Genomic DNA, 24,726 nt, shown 5'->3' on the forward strand with positions numbered 1-24,726 from the left:
AGAAAACTGTGTTGCCATGTGACCTTAAATCTAGTAAGCATCCATCATTTACACCTGGCTGTGAAGTTGGGAAGCACATGGGGAAAGTAGAAAACATTATTTTACACAAAAAATAGGTTTTTGTAGGTCAAAGTAAAATTTCGACACATCATGTAAAATTACTGTTATACAAAGCAAAATGTACCTAGGTCTAAAATGTAATATCATACACGTTGATGATTTGCCAATGGATAGAACCATGTGAATCATTTAGCAAATAAATTGTCTGAAGTAACTTATTCTAGTCAGTTTTCTAAAATGGAGGCTGGGGGCAAAATGAACCAATGTCCGGGGGTAAATTGAGTCAATGGAAATCACTATTCATATTTTTTTTATTAAGTCTTTGCTACTCCAATTATACTGAATGACCTTTAATTTGCATGTACTCATTTAAGAGAAGTTTGCAATATTGTATTAACAATATTGCAAATATAAGGTTCTGAATAACAAACTTTTTTAATTGTCTTAATATTGTTTAAATAATAAATAAACAAATAAATAAGACTATTTGCAAAAGGGAAAACTGTTATTATATTATTATCGATAAGTGAATATCTGTTCAAGTTTAAGCTTTTAATATTCAAATATCATGTGGTTCAACTTACCCCTCGACTTGGATCAACTTACCCCTTACCTGGGGCAAAATGAGCCACATTACCACTTTTTTTTAAAAAGGTCATATTTTCATGGCCCTTTGTCATAGATGCTTACTCATCATTTCAATTGATAGAAGACATCCTGAAATATGGGTAGATCATTAGATTTGACTGCCATCTCATTTTGCCTTGCTTCCAGGACAACTTAAGCAAAAAGTGGTTCATCTTACCCCGTTCTCCCCTATATGAACACCAAATTATGTACAGTGTGGGTACAGCGATGTCACAGATCCTATTATTAATGTATGTATTTCTATTTTGAGGTGTAGGCGTAATCAGCCTGGTGTCAGAGGCTCTTTCCCGGTGTTGGGTGAAATCACCCCTCAGCTAAACACCCGCGTGCCACTTCCCTGTGGGGTGCATACGTTGATTAGACATACCAACAGTCCTACAGTCATTACTTCAACAGCACCGTCGCTCCCCGACATGTGCTGCAGGTTAAAAGTAACCCGTGCTGCGGGTTTAAAACATGTGTTGCGGGTTAAAACTAGCCTATGCTGCAGGTTTAAAATCACCCGTGGCTCCTGACATGTGGTGCGGGTTAAAAGTAACGCGTGGTGGGTTAAATATCACCGTGCCGTGGTTAGGGTTTTGGGTAGGGTCTCGGACTCATGACTGCATAGGACTCTTGGTATAACCAAACATATGGACCCGCAAGTAGGCTATAGTACAGGAAAGGTGCAATTGTGGGGCACTGGGCAAGTGTGGTTGGCTCGATAGAGACACACGGGGACTACAAATGTCACGCCCCCAAATGAGACAGCATCGCCACTTCTGGTCCGTTTAAACGATGCACTGCAGGCTCATAGACGTCAATTGAAATTCAACTGTAGCCTACTTTTAAAATAATCCGAAATTAACTGAAGACTAGGCCTATATTGATTTGAATAAAAATATCATCCAAATGTATGAAGTGTCTTTGTCAACATATATTGTTGTTTTCTCAATAAAGGATGTATTTCACATTTAATGTATACCACTTGAATGAGTTACCCATAATGTTAAAGATGGAGTGCCATGATTCTTTTCCACCCTAAAACATGATCATCAGGTCTTATTGTTATATAAGGAGGAAGAAGTTTTTCAAAAAAGTGTACAGTATTTGTTAAAATGTCGTTTTTATGTGGGCACTGACAAGGATTTTCCCATCACCAAAAGGACATTTAAATATATTGAAATGTGTCTATACAAACTCAGCTTTGAAGCTCGGAACCACGCTGTGATTCCCCTGTTCCCCCACCCCACCCCCCTACCTTCCTTAGCAAATGTTCCTTTAATCTTGATAAGCTTGTATTCACCTCTGCATGGTCCCTAAACCCCCTTCTCATCTCTCTTTCAGTCCCCACCTTCTGGGTGGGGCCTATGACTGATATAAACTGTACCTTTGAATCCTGCACAGCTGTAGTTGTATGATAAAGGCGGGGGGTTTAGGGGAGGGGCTGATAATGTGATGTCACTATATTCTGTTTCTTTCATTGCCTCCAGGAAGAAACCCTAAATACAAAGGGAATACATCATTCCACATAAAAACGAGTCCAGGGTGTCTAATGAATTACTGTCACCTCATAGACACATGCAAAACTGGAAAAATACACAAATTGTGGCACGCCATCTTTAACAGAGCAGATGGGAGACAGCAGACAGAGAACCTGTCGCTTTTAAGGGACGTCACTGCCTTTACGAGGCTATGAGTGCCGACTTTGAAGAGTGGAATTCTCAATAATAAATCCCGATCCCGACTGCCTTTGTTAATTCATGTCTATATTTTGAACATATGTCATGGGCTTATATATATGCTCTATACCGCGGAGCTCCGACGGTGTGTTTTACCGCATTGTCAACTTGTTGTAGGCTATAAATATAATTAACTTGGCTGAATAGTTGGGAAAATAACCCAGCTAAATTGAGGAGTGGCATATCCTGACATTTTCAACTAGGCTTAGTGAATTCCCCAGATGAGTATTAATAATAAGTCTTGCAAGATGCTGTTTAGATAATTTTCCACAAATACATACATAAAACGAAACACAACAAATATATCTGGGTATTGAAAACCTCAAGGGATGCAACCGTGACGTATATACCGTGCAACCCCTTTAACTTGAGATTTACAATGCTAGCACTTTTGAATCTCTGATGGAGTATATTATAGTACATTGTGGGTTGTATATTCAGGTATGGCAGGTATGTGACATAGAAAAGGACAAATCAAACATATGGGAAACTTTATTAGAACACAAAAAAATTCGCTACAGCCTCAGTAATGGACCAGTGAAATTAGGGTATTTTATGATGCCTCTCATAGGGATTGCATTGACAGCTGCAGTTGAAACGGACCAGAAGTGGGGCCGCTGTCTCATTTGGGGGCGTGAAATTTGTAGTTTGTAGGCCCCTCCCACTGATTTAGCTAGCCAATTACAATGTCAAGTCACCCCAGCTGTGATCATGTGTAAGTAATTAGGATCGGATTTATCCCCCAAAAAGCATGTTTGCAACAAACGTTTAAAAATTCCGCATTTGCGGCGCCCCCTATGGATGAAAATGGAATTGCTTTGGGCTCTCGGACGTAAAATGTTGAGGTATAGTGTGTGTGTGTGTGTGTGTGTGTGTGTGTGTACACCTATGCCTGTAACGGCATGTGTGTAAACCACTTTATAGTAAAACACCACAACAAATATAACAAAGAACATGTGAGCCATATTTATACCCGGAAATTATACAACTAAATTCACAACATGAGGAGAACAAAAGGTTTTTTTTCAAGCCATTCAATTAGGACAAGAACCCCTTTTGGTGTTTTAATGGCTATTTTTGAAAATGTGGCGCAAATCTTTGAATATATTCTTTCAGAGCTAACGTTTTTCAGATGGGGGTCCGCGGCCAAATACAGATAATTCTGGGGGTCCTTGACATGAAATAGTTTGAGCACCACCGACATGGAAACAGGTTTTTCAGAAAACTTTTAGGATTTAGAAGACATGTTTGTAGAATCAATCAAATGCACGTACGGAGTAATCTCACTGTTGTCGACCAATAATCCATGGATCCCAACCTATTGAGCAGTGCTTTTCAACCCTTTTCATATCAAGGCCCATTCAATATTCTGCATTTGAACCATGGACCATCATTTAGCCTCTCAGACCCAAAACTAAAGAATAGAGTTCCAGACCCCCAGGAACGCGTCCAAGGGGCTGGGCCGGTTCCGGCATGCCGTCCCGCGTCCGATACAGTTGAGAAATGACAGAGTTACCGTGTGGCAGTCCCTCTACTGTATATCCTCTACTGTACTGTACTGTACTTTCACTATACTGTACTGGCACACCCGAAATCATCATATATACAGTTAATACGTGCGTGTGTGTTTGTGTGTGTGTGTTAGGTTGCGCACAGGTGGTGAAAAACAACCATGCTGTTTTAGTGCTCATACCCACCCAGACACCCAGCCAGCCACCCACCCACACACATAGCTCCGTAAGGGAGTGGTTGCACCACTCAAAAAATCTACATGACAAGTTGGGCTGATATGACAGTGAATGGATACGGAGCAAATTTATGAAATTTCCACACAGACAATGTCTCCCCCCCCCCCCCCCCCCCCGGTGGGGAACCTATACTGTCCTTTACAAATCTACTGGATGGATGATCCCGCACAACAGCAATCACATAGACATAGAGAACGTAAGCAGCCCAATGCACATCCATGGTTGATCAAAGTTTATATCCAGAGATTTGATTTGAGCGTTGTAGACAAAATCAAAATAAATACAAAATAAACATCACATAATGCATCATAGGCGTATAGCCTGGGTTCCGTCCAGCCTGCATCGCTGCATCGTTCCGTGAATCTGTAACTTTCGCTCGCGAGTGACAAAACAGATTCACGGAATGCAGCGATTCAGGCTGGAACTCAGGCTATTATAATAGGCGTGGTTATTGCTGTATTCCTTTGTTTTGTTTCATGATATGGACTTCAATAATTAAATAATACTGGCATTCTAAGCAGGCGTGTAGTGGTACTTTTAGAAGTGGGAGAGCACATCTATACTGCGTTTGTTCTTGGAATGCATCGATATGGAAATTCTTGGCCGATACCGATACAGCTGGTCAGTGAGTGACACACACCTCTCAGCTGTGCTGAACTGAAAGTGACTGGAGTTAGTTTAAAAACAAAAAAGAGCCCTTGAATATGACATGATAATGTTTACTGTGATAATGGTAAGCTTACATTTCATATCACAAACACCATGGAGCAGTGGTTCTCAACCAGTGGTCCGGGGACCACCAGTGGTCCTTGAAGGGGTTACAGAAGGTGGTCCTGCAGTTAAATGGAGAGTAAAATGAAACCAAATGGACCCATACCGGCCATTTGGTTTCATGTTACGCTCTCAAGAGTTACATTATTGTTAAACATCTGCATTAATTAACTTACAAGAAGTCTATACACTATTAGAGAATGTAGAAGATTTTTTTATTTTGATGTTTGAGACGATGAGACGTTTGCCTGTTGACGTCTCTCCTAATGGTAGCAACATCAATACAGCATGAAATTATGGACACAATCTTATCCAACAATAACAAAATATTCTACGTTTTGGGTCCGAGAGGCTAAATGCCATCAAATGTGACAAATGTGACAGTCATGGCGGCAAGACTAACTGTTCAGGAGAGGAGATAGACTGATTTTCATTTGTTTTAATGCAAAATGAGTTAATAGTACAGGCAGACTCTTCACATACTAGAGCAGAAATAATTGTCAGAGCTGAAATCAATATGTAAATATTAATTAAATGCTTAAAATGTAGCTAGGTGTAATGTTAGAGGCCATAGAAGTGAACCTTTCAAGCCTGTTTTCGCAACTCGCTGTTTTCTGCAAGCCATTAGTCTATAAGCCATATCTCCAAAAGTGGTGGGTCAAACTGAACAAACAATGTCAATTTGAAGATGATTCCCTGCTTTCATATGACGTGAAAACAAGAACATGAATAATAATCCAATGACCGTATCCTATTCATGGTGGGTCACAAATGGTGGTCTGTGTGTGGCTCAGTTGCAGAATAAATAATGGGCCTTGATATGAAAAAGGTTGAAAGCCACTGCCATAGAGTAAAAACTGCAACTTTAACGAGCCGATACCGATATTGACTGATAGTGGCAAATATCGACCGATACAGATATGCGGCCGATAGACAGATTAAAAGAAGTCATGAAACGACACTTTTAGAGCATATGAGATATAATTAACAATAGATGCCAAATGTATATGGATAAATGCATGAATCAACTGTGGTTTCATTCACCTGTGTCAGTGGTTTTCAACCCGTTTCATTTCAAGGCCCATTATTTATTCGGCTTTTGAGCCACGGCCCACCATTAATGACCTTTAGCCTCTCAGACCGAAAACTAAAGAATATATTGTTGTCGTTGGATTAGATTTTGTCTACAATTCCATGCTTTTGGAAAACGTTTATCAAAATAACAATTCTTCTACATTCTCTAATGTTGTAGACCTCTTGTAAATGAAGTAATGCAGATGTTTACATTCTCAAGAGATAAAAATCTATAAGGGTCCATTTGGTTACAAACTCTCCATCGGTCAGCTGGGGACCACCTGGAACCCTATCAAGGACCACTGGTTGAAAACCACGTATAGCTCACGTTCATGTTCCTGTTGTAAACTTAAATAGCACGCTATGATATGTATCGTCATGTAACATCTGAGGCGACAAATCTGAGACAGCAACGCAGTAACATAGACATCCTTTACGGCACTGCCCCTCTCTCTCTCTCTCTCTGCCTCGCAGAGCGAGCAAGCGAGCGTGACACAATAGGCAGTGTCGTTTTACATCCCATAGCCCGAGGGGGATGGTAGACTGTAATAAGGGCCTTTCTCGGCCCCACCCCTCTCACATTGTTTATATTGTGTTTAGGATCCAAGATGGCCGCAGCACCAGGAGGGGGTGGGGCGGAGGTCAGACACTTGCCTTGTGTCCAACACCTGACTTGTGTCTGAACACAGCTTTGATGGATCTGTTCTACCCCCCCCCCCCCCCCCCCCCCATCAAACAAAATGTTTGGTCAAACGATATGGGAAATGCATTGGAGCGGCCATTATACACAGACACAAGACAGACACAAGACGGGTGTCTTGAATGTGTGAACGCAGCCCAGTAAGGCCACCCCCTCCTGGTGATGCGGCCATCTTGGAAACTAAAACACAATATAAACAATGGGAGAGAGGTGGGGCCGAGAAAGGCCCTTATTGGCTGAAATACAAGCAGCCTCTGTTTGACTGGAATTTTCACAATAAAAGGACGCTGGGGGGAAGAAGCCATTTCATGACGTCTTTAATAACAGTTAATTGTTCTGAGAGAGGTTGAAGGGGTGGGGGGGTTAATAGGTAACAGAAAAAAAACAGAAAACAACAACGCATGTTGTCGGTACATTCCTCATCTCCTTGAGTTCACAATCTCGTCGACCGCCTCCCTCTCCTTTCACTGAACATTATGGCCATGCAGGTCCCACTCCCTCGACCTCATTTCAGTCAGTTTAAGTCTGCTGGTTTGGCGTGCATCCCAAGTCCACCTTCAGAGCAGGTTGGCGTTTTGGGTTTGGGGTAAAACGAGTCCACCTTCTCCGAGCAGGTTGGCGTTAGAAGAAGAAGAAGAAGAGACGTCAGTGGAACATGGTGGTCATGGAGTGAGAACGGCAGAAAAAGCTGCATCATGCAACGCGCCGCACGGCCGCCGCGCACACCGGAAAACAGCCCGTCTACAAGGTCTAAACTAAAGCATGGTTTCTCAAACACCCCATGCCGTGAGTGACACCCTAGGGTGCCGTATAAGTCCGTGACGCAAGCCCAGGGGTGCAGCAGAACACTTATCACTTCAGTTTAACCACGTAGACCCGTCCAGACTTTGTAAAGCGGCCCGTGAGTTTTGCACTGTTCTTGATGCGTTCTTTTTCAAATCTACAGAGTACACACAAAGTACTCTTCACCAAAAATTGCAGATCTATATACAAGCTTGTACTTCCGACTATTTTTGGCGAATGTTCCCCGGAGAATGGGCATGCCGAAGTGGTTAAACGCCAAGTAAAAGAAAACACGTTCTGTCCTATAATTGGAAACGGATATTGTCTGAAGTTTTCCTCGTGACGTACTGGATCTTAGAGGGTAACATTTCACATATTTCCGTAGCGTACAATATGACTTCGTTCCTACTCTCACCTATGGCCATGAAGTGTGGGTCATGACCGAAAGAATAAGGTCGCGAATACAAGCGGCCCGAAATTAGTTTTCTTCGACGGGTGGCTGGCATCTCCACAGGGTGAGAAGTTCAGTCACACGAGAGAGACGAGAGAGAGTCGCTGCTTCTTCGCCTGGAAAGGAGCCAGCTTAGGTGGTTTCGGGCATCTGGTTAGGATGCCTCTCGGGCGTCTCCCTACGGGGAGGTCCTCGTTGCACGTACCACTGGGAGGAGACCCCGGGGCAGACCAAGGCGCAGTTGGAGGAAACACATCGACTCACTGGCCTTGGAACGTCTCGGGATTCCGAAGGAGGAAGTCAACTAACGTTGCCCCCACGACCCGACTACGGATAAGTGGTCGAAGATGGATGGATGGATGGACGGACAATATGACATAAGGTTCTAGAAATTAACACTGTTATTCAGGTGGTGCCATGGGTGATAAAAGTTATTTACAGGGGTGACCCTGAGCCAAACGGGTCCGAGAAGCCCTGCTCTAAAGCTCGTATAGATCGGTCGGTTTTGCCGATGCTGCAGCGACACCGCGACGCGCGTCTAAAATCAGGCGTTCGGTTAGTTCTGGCGTAGCCGACTCACTCAGTCAGTCACCGTTCAAACAACAAATCACAGACACAGAGATATAATTATTCATATTAAATCCGATTGCCAATACACAGTAGCCCCTGTTAGACTGTTTGGCTGCTAACACACAAAGAGGGTGTGACCAGAGAGTCGCGTCAAGAGGCGTTAAGAAAACGGCTAGAACAGCTGGCGTCTCTAACGTTTTTTTTTTAACCCATTTAGGAACGCCTTTTGGTGTTTTAAGCATATGTTATACTTTAGCTATTGAAAAATAGCACATCTACAAGCTCATAGCGCTTTTAACTCAAATCTTTGCTTCTGTCCCTGGAACTACATATTTTCAGACGGGGGTCCTTGACCTGAGAAAGGTTGAGCACCGCTGATATAGAAAGGTGGGTTTTTCAGAAAACCGATTTAGAAGCCATTTAAAAAAATAAAAAAATCTGCCTCAGGTCTAAATGGGTTTAAACAGCTGGTGGATGGAAATTACGCTAGTGCGCGGCTTCAACTTGTGGTGTGGGCAAAAAATGATAATAAATGAAATGCTTTGCCCTACAAGTTAAAGCCGCGCGGTGCACTATAGGGTCATTTCCGTCCCCCGTCTGTTTAAAAACCCAGAAGAGACGCATTTTCTCGGCGCCTCCTGGCGTGACCGTCTGGTTCTACTCATAGAGAGGAGAAGAAGAGAGAAGGAAGGGGAGGACCGGAGAGGAAGAGCAAGCGCGTCTCATCGAAAAGGTATACGGCCCGCTAAAACACAGCTGTCGTTGGTCAAACCAATTAGGGTGTTTTTTTTGTTTTGTTTTTGTCGATAAGTAAAACGCACAGATTTACAAGAGTCACACACCCTTGTCGGTCGGACAGACAGACAGACAGACAGACAGACGGACGGCAGGCAGCCGTCGTCGTCATGTCACGACACGGAAGCGAAAAGCGAAGAGTCCTGCACCGGCGCGTCAACAGTCAAGAGACGATTGGTGGGTTCTGAGAGACAACCCTTCCGTGGCGCTCTCTCTCCGGCAGCAGCAGCAGCCATGGTGTCCACGTCTTGGGGGGGAGATGCTTTGTCTTTAGGGAGAGGGAGGAACAAAGCCAAAACGAGCCTTTTTTTCCCACCAGGTCATCAGCGATGCAGCAATATGGCAGGTTACGGACCTGTGTGTGTGTGTGTGTGTGTGTGTGTGTGTGTGCGCCTGTATACCGGCGTGTGTGTGCGTGTGTGCGTGCGTGCGTAGCGGGCTACACGATGAGCGGTCCGCGGCGGGGATGCTTGGGACTCTGGCCGTCCCTCGACTCCGCCCCCGGCTCCTCCAGGTTGATGTTACTGGTGGAGACGTGATGGGGGCGGGGCTCCAAAACGGGCCTGTTATAACCCCCGACGTACATCAGTCCTGAGTGAGAGAGAGAGAGAGAGAGAGAGAGAGAGAGAGAGAGAGAGAGAGAGAGAGAAGAGAGAGAGAGAGAGAAAGAGAGAGAGAAGCAGACACGAAAAAGGAGGAGAGGGATAGAGACGAATAAAAGGGAGAGAAAGAATGCAAGAGAAAGTCAGACAGAGAGAGACAGAATACAGTACATATCCCTCTGCTTGTTGCTAATGGGACATTGCACCGTGTTGTGCTGCTGTCGCCCCCTAGGGGACAGCAGTGTAAGCGCACCCCTCTTGGACGGTGGCTGAATTTCACAAATCCGGATGGTTCTCAAAATTGGGGTCTCCGGGGACCCGTCTGGGTTCCTTGAGCTCTTAAAGGTCTTTACTCTGTACCTACTCTGAGAGTGTACAGGTCCGTTTGGTTCCATTTGTACACTCTCAGGCCCATTTTCCACTGGTTGGGAACCGGTTCAGTTCTTTTTGGTTCTTAGTCCATGAGCCAGAGCTCCAAAATTGGAATGTTATGAATTGAGTGTGCAAAACCATACCTATATTAGATTGTTATCACCATGAAACTTCCCCAGTTGATTACTTACACAAAGACAATGATGTATTGTTTTCACAAATCTTAAAATGTTAAATATGCAAATTAGGCATTATATAGGAAAATATGCACAAAAAAATATATATATATATATATATGAAAAAGCTACTACTGTGGAAGGGTTATCATATTAATTTACTTATATTGATCCTATAAACAATTTAATATAGGTATGGTTTTGCCCACTCATTCATAACGGGTTCCCATTGGGAACCAACCAGTGAAAAGGGGTCAGTGTACAAATGGAAGTAAGGGTCCGTTTGGTTCCATTTGTACACTCTCAGAGTTACCGGGGTCCATCAAATTAAATAAAGGTTTGAGAACCACTGCACGAATAGCCTAGGAAGCCTTCCTACTGAGCCATTTCAAAGGATCCTTGGCTAATAAAGACATGTATGCAACCACAACACATTATACTTTCCCTATATAACTAAGATTTTAATAAATTAATCATTTTAGAAATAGTAGTACGACTTTCACTCAAAGCAAGTTGATGTCCATTTGTGGTTCTTCAGCCCTATGGAATGTATGAAATGCATGTGCTAATAAACAACGTAATACTATACTTCCTACGGTTAATATGAGCATCAAAGCAATAAGCCTATCTCACAGAATTTCCCCGCCCCCCTAAATACGCCCCCTTTCGGGGTTAGTGGTGATAGCGTGACGTCACTCCATAGACGCTTCATGTTAACAGAGGTAATTTAAGAAGTCTACAACTTTTGTTTTCTCAAGGTACGGTTTGTTCTATCTGTTCGACCTGATTTACCATCTTGTTTGCTTCATAATAATATTGGTCTGTCACATTTTTACATTAGAAAATGTACTTAGATTCTCCAGAGAAAAAAACGTGTAAATGCTCATGTTAAAGACACCACTATTTACCGGAAGTGGGCGTGGAAAGCGGGCTGTGAGATAGGCCTATTATGTTAAATACTGTTTTATTTATTAACACAAATCCATAGGGCTGGACCACGGACGTATGACGATGACATCATCAACTTTGCGACAGGAGTTTTGACCCTATTTTACCTATTTCACCATATTGAGTGAAAGAATAACTATTTCTAAAATAAATACAATATTTAAGGTACTTTTAATTAATTATAGTTACAGAGGGCAATTATAATAACATATTTGGAGGCATATAAGTCTTATTAGCCAGGGATCCTTTTAACATTTATTTTGACAAAAAACAATCAGGTTTACACTAGCTCTGGTCCATAGCCCTAATGCTAATTCTGCCCTGCATTAAGGCTATGGGACCGATGGCATCTAGCTCTCACATGAAATGCAGACCAGCCTCTCTTCTGTAGCGGGAATATAAAGAACGTTTTACCTACACACCAATACAAAGACGGGTTGTGTCATTAGAAAGCTACTTTCCTTAGTGGACGCACTCTAAGCCCCCGACCACACGTATAATATGAACCTTTTGGCCAGAAAGGGATTGTTTTTCCACCATTTTTTTTTACTTTTAGTTACTCCACTGCGCCCTCTACCGATATGTGACCAAATTTGACTGAGGGACTGCCATTGGATTTTGTCATATCAAAGCAGGGAATCATAGCTTCAAATTGACATATTGGTTGTTCAGTTTGAGCCACCAGTTTTGGAGATATGGCTTATAGAGTAATGTCTTGCAGAAAACAGCCTTGAAAGCCCTGAGAAAACAGGTTTGAAAAGTTCACTTCTGTGGTCTCTAACATTACACCTGCTACATGTTTAAGCATTTATTTCATATTTGCACGATGGCAGGCTCTCAGTCAAATCTGGTCACATATTGCCAAGAGAAAAACCTCATAGGTGAAAATAATCCCTTTCTGGCCAAAAAGTACATATTATACGTGTGGTGGGAGGCTTAGGGCCGATTCATACTCCTATTTTAGAGCCGAATAAAAGTCGGTTCGGCTCTGTAGAGCTTACAATGTGATGTCATTTGAGGTTCGGGGGGGCGGGGACCGTCCTAAAGTCGGCTCTTCGGTGCTACTGAAAATGTCTGACGAGCCGAAATCATTTCGGCACTACAGCGCCGAAACAGTGGTAAAATAGGAGTATGAATCGGCCCTTAGAGTGTGTCCACTAAGGAAAGTAGCTTTCTAATGACACAACCTGTCTTTGTATTGGTGAGTACGTAAAACGTTTTTTTTATATTCCAGCTACAGAAGAGAGGCGAGAGAGCTAGATGTGATCGGTCCCATAGCCTTAATGCAGGGCAGAATTAGCATTATGGCTATGGACCAGAGCTAAGTTTACACATACATTTACCCTCAAAGGACCACAATGGAAAAAATAAGGTCTCGAAGCTTGTTTGTGTTTTATTCCTTTTGACAGATCACGTACAGATACATGTTCATGTAGATGAATTTCGTTCCTGTCAGTAAAAATATGATTTATCGGTTGATTGATCAAATAATTCATCAATCATGGGTTCACCATGGGCCTTTTTGTGATTTGATCTAATTTACTGGATAATAATAATAAAAAAGAAAATATCTCACGGTGGCAAATACTGTACTTTTTTAATTGAACATTTGGGAGCCTACAATAAAATACAGTTTAGGAGAAAAACTTATTTCCATTGAAGTCAGCTTTCAGGAAAGTATGACCAGCAAGTTAGAAGCATTAGACAGGTTTTCTACAATTTTGTACAAAATATTCCATAATTTCGTAAAATATTCTACAATTTTGTAAATTATTCTACAATTTTGTAAAATATTCTACAATTTTGTAAATTATTCTACAATTTTGTAAATTATTCTACAATTTTGAAAAATATTCTACAATTTTGTAAAATATATTTGGTCAGATGGGCGGGGCCATGACAGCTTTACAGATTTTGAAGTATAGGCCTGGATCCAGAAAAAGGTTTACTGGTCTAGCCAAATCAAAATGTCTGAAATAAATTGTAAAGCTACCCGAAGTGCACAATAAAATTGCAATAAAACAAGTCTACTTTTAAATTAAAATGCTTTGGTATGTAATGCTGAGCATGGTGTTAAACTGCCGGGGAAAAGCAACTACAATTCTTCTTCTAATACTAATGATTTTCAATGTTGCTTATGAGTAGGGGTCACTGAGTAGGGGTCACAATGATTAATCCAATAACCGATAAGAAATTAATACAATAAAATAAAAAATAAATTGCACCGAATTAACTTTGTTTTTGAATAAAAATATGGTGTATGGCTGTAATAGCTATTTTTCACAACGTGCTACCATGACATGTTGTGAGCTTCTGTCAAAAAAAATCGAATATTGATCCTAATATTCCTTTCCAGCTCGATTTGGCACCTGCCCACAGTACCAAAACTACTAGTAGCTGGTGTACTGACCATAGTATTATGTGCTTAAGTGACCAGCCAACTGGCCTGACCTGAACCTCACAGAGAATCTATAGGTTGTATTGTCAAGAGGAAGGTGTGAGACATAAGACTGAACAATACAAATTCATTTATCAAAGAAAACCTGGGCTTCCAGAACACCTCAACAGTGCCACAGGCTGATCACCTCCATGCCACGCCCCATTGATGAAATAATTTGTTCAAAAGTAGCCCAGACCAAGTATTGACTGCATACATCAATATATAATTAGTTAGCTATTTAGACTCTCTCTGAGCCTCCCTGGTAGTAGGTTTTTGGTATTACGGATGTCATTATGTTTGTCTTTGTCATGTCCTGTATTTGTTGTTACTGGCAGAGCTGTGTAACATTTATTTGCCTCTTCGCTTGGCCAGTGCGCACTCGTAAAAGAGACTATGGTCTCAATGTGATTTTACTGGTTAAATAAAGGTTAAATAAAACAAATAAAAATAAAAATACTTGGTCGACATTTCTCAAAGGAAAGCATCGGATTCCTTTAGGATGTTGCTATGGCAACATATAGATTTCTTAAATGTTTTGGAATAAAGAATTGAAGTTCTTCAGAGAATTTAGGATTAGGTAAGGATTTAGAAGGGGTTTTTTTAACCAACTCAGGACGGGAACCCCTTTTGGTGTTTTAAGCATTATGTTATACTTTAGCTATTAAAAAATAACAGATCTACAAGCTTGTGGATCTGCTATTTTAGAAAAATCTTGAAAATGTGACGCATATCTTTGAATATATATTCTTTCAGAGCGAACATTTTTAACTCAAATCTTTGCTTCTGGGATAGACATCATATTTTCAGATGGGGGTCGACGGCCAATTACACATATTTTTGAGAGTCATTGACATGAAAATGTTTGAGAACGAAACATAGGTTTCTTTCAGAAAACTGTCTGTAGAATCAGGTCTAAATGGGTTTTTAAAAGCGACCATATTAGGTCTAAATAGGTTCAAATAGTAATAAAAAAGTACAGTTTTGGACATAACGTACAAGGTTCCCACCCGGCAGTGACAATATATTAGCTAGTAGCACTAGTGGTTAAAGCACATCATTAGAAATACATTTAAAAGCGTTAGTCATTAGTCCCCACGTTTAGGCGACACCTAATCAGTGGCGTGCACAGATAGACACTAGAGGGTGCTAGAGCACCCCCTGCCCTTTTCCCCAATTCTTGATAAAAAAAAAAGCTTCTAATATATTATTCATGCCCCAAAATCTATAAATCTCACACTATTAATGCAACCGGCCTGTCCCACGCGCTGCACAAGGTGCCCTTTTTTCACTTGAGCACCTGCCCCTCTAAATGTCTGTGCACGCCACTGCACCTAATCCACCTAATCTCTAAATCTATCAGCTAACTCAGTGGTTTTCAACCAGTGGTCCTTGAGCTCTCAAGAGTCCTTGAGCTCTCAAGAGTTAACATTACAAGAAGTATAGAGAATGTAGAAGAACTGTTTTTTTTTTCAACAGCATGGAATTGTGGACAAAATCGTATCCAACGACAACAACATATTCTAAGGGCCGATTCATACTCCTATTTTAGAGCCGAATAAAAGTCGGTTCGGCTCTGTAGAGCCTACAATGTGACGTCATTTGAGGTTTGGGGGGGCGGGTACCTAACCTGACTCCGCCAGATGGGGCAGCAGAGAGTACATTGAGAGTACATTGATGCCCGGCCACAAAACGGCCTGGCCAATCAGCAGCCGGGCAATTTGTGGCCGGGCATCAAGTCTGCCTGAGAGTTCCCAGATGGGAGCAGGAGGGGGGAACACAGTGTACTCTCTGCTGCCCCATCTGGCGGAGTCAGGTTAGCGGGTACCGTCCTAAAGTCGGCTCTTCGGTGCTACTGAAAATTTCTGACGAGCCGAAATCATTCCGGCACTACAGCGCCGAAACAGCGGTAAAATACGAGTATGAATCGGCCCTAAGTCTCGGGTCTGAGAGGCTTAGATCTCATCTCGTGGTTCCGTGGCTCAAATAGCCGAATAAATAATGGACCGTGACAGTGTTGATTTTTTTTTGACGAAAAATGTTAGGAAGGGACTATAGTGGACAAGAGATCCAGTATAAGTCATTTTACACTTGGTTGCATGCTGAAAATAGCCAATCTACAAGCTCACAATGCGTCGCAGCACGACACTAAATGAAAAACTATTGAAGAGACTAATGACTAAAAGCTAAAAGCAAGTGTTATTAGCCAAAAACAACAACACTGGACCGTGATATTAAAAAAGGTTGAAAACCACTCGTCTCTAATCTCTAAAATCTATCATCTATTATCCTGACTCTCTCTCTCCATCATACCTATTCCTCAATGTTGACCGGACACGAGTCCTCATCTGTCCGTCCAAAAGAGAGAGAGAGAGAGAGAGAGTGAGCACAAACCCAGAGGGGTGGGGGTGGGGGTGGGGGTGGGGGGGGGGGGGGGTTGGTGAGGAGGAGCAGAGAACGCACAGAGGACAACATCCAGGGAGAACACGCACGCACGCACGCACGCACGCACGCACGCACGCACGCACGCACGCACGCACGCACGCACGCACAGGATGAAGACATGGTGATGGAGGAGGATGAGGATGAGAGATAACGCAACACTTTTTTTTACAGCAGCGCTTCTCAAAAGTGGACTTCTGGGTTCTGGGTTCTGGGGACCCCCCCACCCCAGCAGCCTGTGGTGCCCTCCTTGGGGGTCCCCAGACAAAAGGAGCATGCAAACGGCTTTAAAAAAACCCGCTACTTTATGATTTGTCTTTTAAAAAGTGAAACTGCAGATCTATAAGCTCAAAGCTGTGAGCTCGAGGGGCCACATACATGGGGCCCCCACCTTCACTTAATGCCGGCCCTCAGGTTAACACAATGAGTGCCGCCTGCTGGACGACAGTGGTATGGCGCTTGGGTGCCGGTGATTTCTGGCCATTCCACTATGACGCGCATCCGCTTTTGGCTTCCATCTTGGATGCTAAAGCATAGCATCAATGCTATACCGAGCTAAAAATGAGGTCCATCCTTGCTCTAGAAAATGCCAATGTTCCCATCGCGCTCACCGGAAAAGTACCTCCGAACATCGCCGATCTGTTCCAACACCACGGACAGTGCATTAGTTTCGGAGGAAAAAAAGCGTGCAAAGGCCCGCGACTAAAACAGAAGCTAATGTGGTTGGGTCAACGCAAACGGTGCGGGGGGCGGGGTCCTATAGCAACGGTGCACAGCAACCGGAGTGGTTAAAAGAAAACATGAAACACAGCGAAGCAATGTTACAGCGATATCAAACGCCTCGAGACAAGCCTGCCCGTCAAGAGCGCCCCGCATTCTGTTACAGAACGCTTGAGAAGTCAAGAGCACCCCGCGCATGGCGCACAATTAATTAATAAACAGGACGAGTATACGTGTCAAAGGGATCAAATGTGGCCAAATTTGACTGAGTTTTGACATATTGGTTGTTCAGTTTGACCCACCAGTTTTGGAGATATGGCTTATAGAGTAATGTCTTGCAGAAAGCGAGTTGAGAAAACAGGCTTGAAAGGTTCACTTCTGTGGTCTCTAACATTACACCCAGCTACATGTTTAAAAGCATTTATTTCATATTGACATGTCAATTTCATGCTCTAGTATGTGAAGAGTCTGCCTGTGCTATTAACTCATTTTGGATTTAAAAATAAAAGGTTTTTCTCCTCTGGTGAAAAGCTGGAGGTTGCGCGATGGCAAGCTCTCAGTCAAATCTGGTCACAAATGTGTTAATATCAGAATATTGATATTATTTATTTCAGTTACAGTTTCAAACATGCAAACATGACCTGCTTCAATTACTTCAGTCTAAATTAGTAGCTTAATGACTAGTATTAAAATGTTAGTCTTTTTTTATGTCCAATGTATTTCTATTTAGTTCACAACAAGTTGAATTAAAGGCATTTGAACGGCATTTGAAATTAAATAATTTTAAATTTTCCAATTAAATAGCAAAAAGAAAATCAGGATTTCAATTCAAATATAGCAAAAGATAGCCGATCTACAAGCTCAAAACGTTTGCTATGATTTATTTTTGGGAGGGGGAGGGGGGTTGTAGTATGGAGGGATGTATGGAAGAAAGGGTTGCAGATGGATGTTTTGGCAAAGCGGCTCAGAGTTGACATACACACTGACCTAGCCCTGAAACATGACTGCCATGGTAATCATCATGACAGTCATGACGCAACTGCAGCCTGTTTTACGCGATCGCTACATTTACAGTCCAAACGTGTATATAAACATTCTGTTTTCAAATATAAAGTACTCACAATTTGTCCCACGGGTGTTAGAAATTTGCTGGTACAGCGATTAGCATTGCTGCATCCCGCGTTGTTTAATAAAAAGCATTTTTATCCGAGCTCCCCGGCTACTTTTCTCAAACGGGGTTCGTTTGGGAAATACAAAGTTGCACACCGGGAGCGCACTCGCCTATTAGTCTGTATTGGCAGTGCTGTCAGCGTGCCTATATCGAACACACCCAGTGTTTCAGACTGCCACACTCCTCCCGACCGATAGGGGCGCGTAGTTGAAAGCCAATGGCAAAAAAACAGCTCGGATAAAAATGCTTTTTATTAAACAACGCAGGATGCAGCAATGCTAATCGCTGTACCAACAAATCTCTAACACCCGTGGGACAAATTGTGAGTACTTTATATTTGAAAACGGAATGTTTATATACACGTTTGGACTGTAAATGTAGCGATCGCGTAAAACAGGCTGCGGTTGCGTCATGACTGTCATGATGATTATCATGGCAGTCATGTTTCAGGGCTAACACTGACCATGAACACATAACCCCCGCGATGTGTCACGGACATCTCTCACGTCCGCGCACGCACACACACAATCAGCACACACACAAGCATCATGCAGACAGAAGCATATATACACCGACACACACACACACACACACACACACACACACACACACACACACATACTGTACTCACTCACATGCACCACAGCTCAGTTCACTGGGGGGCAGGAGAGGAGAGTGCACGACTACAACAACAACAACACCGAAGCACAACACCAATTGAAAAGGAATGACGGACGACTGAGGAAAGCCTAAACAAGGCTGAAGTCTCTGGACTCTGTGTGTAGAGCTGCACTCTGAGTCCCCATTTCTCTTTGTCGTTTAGATATTGATTGATTGAAAACGTATTCTGTTTGCCCTCTGCCCTTCCAGCTAACAGCAACACTATAAAACCTCTCTTATTTCTGACTGGCATACTGACAGTTGTACTCATGCAGTAATTATCTTCCTCCTCCCTCCTCCCCTCCCCTCCTCAGCACTCAATGGTCCATGGTTTTTTTTTTCGGTAAGGTTTTTGCTCAACTCACCGGCGAATCGGCTGTCGGGAGCCTGCTCATTATCCAGCCCCAAAGAGGGCGTGTCACAGAGGGCGACGCCCTGATTGTTATTGGCCAACTCTGGACACCTGCTCCGCCCACCTGCAAGCGAGGGGCAAAGGTCAAACAAGAGCAGCCAGGCACAGCGGGGGAGGGGGGGGGGGGGGGTTTGGGGTTGGGGGGGGCAGTGGTTCTCAAACGGGGTGACGTTGGAGGTGGTAAGTAAAGGGGGCGGGGGCGGTCATGCTGGAACGGCAATAACACTCGCTTTGAATGTTATCAATCGATAATCACCAATATGTTCCTTATCAGGCCATGCAATGAAGCAATATGGACATTTCCTATACTATATTAGTAGGCGACTAAGAAACACAGAAGTGAAATGACTGCCGCCGACGTGAAAACATCGTGAAACTGCGCTATACAACAACTTCGCTTTACGTTTACTCTTTTACGTGGCCGGTTAATACTGAGGTTAGGGTTAGGATTAGATGTAGGGTTAGTAATATAGTTAGTAGACGGACAAGGAGGCAAACGCAACGTCGGACAATGGCTGACAACAACGTTAGTAATATGTAGGAAATGTCCACACCGTCTCCATTGCATGGTCTTGATAAGGGCTGATGACGGAGATTAAATCGTCTGATAACATCAGACACCGCTAATGACAGCCCAATATTGCGTTAGAACAGTGTTTCCCTCTAATGCAGTGCTTCTTCCTAAAATTAACTATAGTGTAACTTAATATTTGTTCAGCTCAGTATAATGTTAATGTCCACTTCTTTCACCAGCACAAAACCTTCTCATTTCTTCTTTTGTTTGGCTGGAATTCAATTAATATTGAATGAAGAAGAAGAACTCCGGGCCACAACACTATAGGCAGCAAAAACCTTCTAATTTATTTAGTTTGGCCGGAATTAATATGAAAAGAAAATATGAAAAACTCCAGGCCAGGTAAAAACCCACTGAGGTTTAATAGAATTTATGGACCAGGGATGAATTTTTCATCACAGAGTATCAAACAAAAGCAAAAATATTGTAGTAAAGTATAGTATGAATATAGATATGAGTACCCTAAAGTAGGCTACCCGTTATGAAAAAAAGGGGAAAAAAGACATATTTCCAGGTATATATTAAGTAACTCACTAATGACACAGATGCTGATTCAATCAATGCCTGATTTATACTCATCAATACTCATTGCGCACAGATGTCACGCACCTGTCTGAAATAGCCAATCTACAAGTGCGTTTGTAGTCGGGATATTTTCGGTGCGCGACAGTCAGGCATATCGCAATGGTAGCAGGCGTGCTGCCGTGTTCTGTGCGCGCGTGCGTGCGTGCATGTGTGCTTCCACGTGTGCGACTGTGCGCTGCGTGACCATGACGGGGAAAAGATGAGTGAACGGCCAGCAGCTCAGCACAGACAGGGACGCAGGTTGAGTGGGCAACTTAAAAGGTATATTCAGTGATTCCACTTAATAAGGGCCTTTCTCTGCAAAATGTTTGGGCAAACCATAATGGGCTTCCATTGGAAATGCATTGCATTAAACACAGACACAAGACAATGCATTAAACACAGACACAAGACAAACGCAAGACAGGTGTCTTGAATTTGTGAATGCAGCCCAGTAAGGGCATATGTCAACCCCGCCCGCTCACCTCCGCCCCTAAACACAATATAAACAATCTTTTTGGATAATCCTCCTTACTATAGACTAGAGTGTGCTGACCATAATATTCCTACCTGTCCCCAGTGAGCCCCTGGGGTAAAAAAAAACCCCTAGTTTCAGTTTTGGTGGCGGGTGAGAAAGCCTTCATCCAATCAGGATGACAGAGGGGCCATCCTCCAATCATGATCGAGTGGGGGGGGGGTTTGAGCTTTTGAGTTTTTGAGCAGGCTGGGGCGCCAACCCATACTGCTCCCGGGGTGCCTTCTACATTCCGGCTGTCACCCGTCTCTCCGGTGGTCACCAGACTATACCTGGTTGTCACACTGTATTCTTCTGATAGTAATCATTGCTATAGTGTTTGATCAGAGGTTACCATGTCTCTCCAGCTCTTTAATAAACAGAAATTACATTTTCAGGTAGGTGACAAAATGTCTGCCAATCAGGAGAAAGTAGCCATTTATCAGCTTACATTTTTTATAGTGTTCCAGTTCCAATTTTGTCTGCTCATTTCTTTAGTGTCACCACTTACAATTCCACTTGTTTAATCTGTGCCCTGACTGCGTTCTCTATCCTGATTGGATAAAATTGGTATCTCGACCCATGAAAATGCATTTTCTGTTTAACAAAAAGCTGGAGAGACATGGAGACTCCTGTTACTGAGTAAACACTCTATAGCAATGAGTACTATCACAATATAGAGCTTTTTTAACACTTATTTTAACCCTAGAACACTAAACATATTTCTTTGTTATTTTACCCAATATAAAATATTCCATAAAAATATATTTCTCATAAAAATATATTGCAGTACAGCAATACATGGCAACTTGAGGTACTCTTCTTTAATATTTCATCATGACTTTTCACAAAAAAACTAAAAAATAGATTTCAAAATCGGTGAAAAACGTGCATATTATTTTTAAAATATTCCTAAAAAAAAGGATAAATGAAGTTGGGAACTTCTCCTTTGGTCCACCCATTCCTAAGACACGTGAGAATGGTCCAGTGAAGAAAAAAATTAAATAAATAAAAAAGTCCATTGTGGGTGTATTGGATTTCTCTCTATCACACCACTCCCTCACCCCTCAGACATCAGCAACATTATGATGTCACTGAGCATCATGAAGGTACCGAAAGACCCATCCACCTCAGACATCAGCAACATTATGATGTCACTGAGCATCATGAAGGTACTGAAAGACCCGCCCACCTCAGACATCAGCAACATTATGAAAATTGCAAAAAAATATAATCGACCGGGTGAAAATCAACCCATGTTTAGTGTTCTAGGGTTAAAAAGAAAATCACACACCCTACCTTTAACATTAACACTTTTTTTAGTGTAATAAACAATAATAATGAATGTATGCTTTGGAAAACGGTCTTCAAAATGGTCTCCATTCCCCAGGGACCCCAAATTACGCCCATGGTCACGCATGGACAGCTTCACGCCCTCTTTTGGACGGGACTCAAGAGGAAGGGTTTTCAACCGGCAACCAACCACCACTGTCAGTATAATAGTTCTCTCTGTCTGTCACTCCCTCTCTCATGCACACGTACCACAACACAGACAACACTCCACTACACACACAGACTACACACTCAACCCCTCAACACGAGCACGCACACGCACATACTGCACACACGCACACAGGAGTGACGCACGCAGCAATGCGGGTGGTGCACGTGTGAACTGTGAACATGTTCTATACAGTTCAAAAAGCGCATGCGGGCTGAGGAACACACGCACGCACACACACACACACAGTAATTTATAAAGCGGTGCAAAGCATTGCAAATGCCAATTTGTTAGCATGACGCTGCATCTATAGCTAGAGAACCTTGTTAATTTTCGAGTGAAGCACACGTCCACCAATTCTGAACCAAGTGGTCCACTAGTGGTTCTCAAATATTATCATGTAAGGACCGCCAAATAAATGTGTATTTGGCAGCGGACCGTCATCTGAAAACATTTTGTGCCAGGAGATCCCCATTACACGATTTGTGTTGTTAATCCCTTTCTGTGCCACAAGGTGGCAGCAGAGTGTAGGTAGACCCTGCCAGGGGTTTATGCCTATATGCAAATAGCCTCGCATAGCCAGCCTTCATGTGCCTTTGCAATGCATATTGCCCCAGGCAGATTAAGTCTGGCCCCTCACAATATTGTGGGAGGACTTCACGGCTGAAGTTGTGACGAGCTCAACCGGATTCGTCTGGAACCAGGCTATAACCAACCAGGACCCAGTATGCAAATATATGGGGTGGGACATTGCAGAAAAAAAGTCTAACACTGAGAGGGGCGAGACTAATATCTACACACTAGTGATATTAGTATCGCTACGCAAGGCTAATATGCAAATGTCTTCTACAGAATCAGTTCCACTCAACCTCCCCTGCATGTGTCCTGATAAACAGGCTTCTATAGAGAAGCAGGGATATGAGAAAGCCTTCATTTCACTTTCATACAGTTGCTGTCGGGGCAGAAACCTTGAATCTCTCCATGAAACAAATGCAGCACTTTAATACTTTGTCGTATGACGGTTGTGAGCTTGTAGATCTGCTAATTTTCTCAGGGTTTTTTTGGGGGTATGTTTTAAAAGTGAAATGACCAGCTCAGTGGCCTTGTGGTTAGAGTGTCCGCCCTGAGACTGGGAGGTTGGGGTTCAATCCCCGGCCGGGTCATACCAAAGACTGGGAAAAGAATGGGACCCAGTGCCTCCCTGCTTGACACTCAGCATCAAGGGTTGGATTGGGGGTAAGTCCCTGCGACATACTAGCGTCATGTCCAGGGGGTGTACTTGTACATCAAGCTGCCTCACGCTACAGAAACAGGAGATAGGCTCCTGCCCTATGGGCCTCATGGCTCGGCAAGGCTACTTACTTATGTTTTAAAATAAATAATGATAAATAAAGGAAAATAGGGACTATACCAAATTGAAAGTGGTCAGGTGTTTCTGTGGGGTTTTCTAAATATTTCTAAATGTCTAAATATTTCTAAATATTAACCAATTAATAAGTTGCTTCTGACTGAATAATTCCACACTGGATCCAGCGAAACACAAGTTTGTTTTTGTGTTTCTTTCGGACATAATACAAGGTTTCCACTTTCCACACGACAAAGCGACGATATGTCCGTGCATGTTGTTGCCGTTCTGCTGCTTTTCAGCCCATGAAGCGGAAGCGTTTTGAGAGGCAGCAGCACATCATCTAATCATTAGATCAGTGGTTCCCAACGTGGGGTCCAGGGACCCCCCAGGGGTCCTTGAGGGAGTTCCAGGGGGGTCCCCAGCTAAATGATAGTTTGGAACCAAATGGGACCCTTATGGGTCTGTAACTCTGAGAGTGTAGGGTCCATTTGGTTCCATTTGTATACACTCTCAGAATTAAATTAACATTGATTTTACAATATAAATTGGGGGTCCCCAGAGATAGAAATGCCATTAAATGGGGATCCGTAGACTAATGCATGTCAAACTGGGGGTCCTTTGCAATTAAACGGGTTGAGAATCACTGCAAACATCTTCTCTTATGGGGCGTCTGGCATATCTTTTCAAATGGGGGGTCCGCGGGGCTAATTAGTGTCATTTTAGGGGTCCTTGACATGAAAAGGTTTGGGAACCACTCCATGTATGGGTTAGGTTATGACGTTATATGTACGGCCATGTTGGGGAGGAAAAAATAAATCATTAGATAATGTATGGGTTAGGTTATGACGTTATATATACGACCATGTTGGGGAGGAAAAAATAAATTGTGAGTGCTGCGGGAAAAAATGAGCACAAATGATTTAGCCAGACTAATATCACCGTGGCAGATTGGGTTGGTTTCCAC

General features: G+C 42.8%; 1 protein-coding gene across 1 annotated transcript in view; it reads right to left on the reverse strand.

Annotated features, from left to right (window-relative positions):
- Nucleotides 1-9,503: 9,503 nt before the first annotated feature.
- rnf157 (ring finger protein 157) overlaps nt 9,504-24,726 on the reverse strand; it is a 68,922-nt gene continuing 53,699 nt past the window's right edge. The window contains exons 19-20 of the mRNA XM_079532326.1: nt 19,215-19,325; nt 9,504-9,912 (exon numbers count right to left, since the gene is read on the reverse strand). Of these exons, the coding sequence (XP_079388452.1) occupies nt 9,761-9,912; nt 19,215-19,325 (263 nt within the window). The 3' untranslated portion in view covers nt 9,504-9,760. The remainder of the gene's footprint in view (nt 9,913-19,214; nt 19,326-24,726) is intronic.

The sequence above is a fragment of the Electrona antarctica genome (assembly GCF_951216825.1).
Source record: "Electrona antarctica genome assembly, contig: scaffold_26, whole genome shotgun sequence".
Lineage (NCBI taxonomy): Eukaryota > Metazoa > Chordata > Actinopteri > Myctophiformes > Myctophidae > Electrona > Electrona antarctica.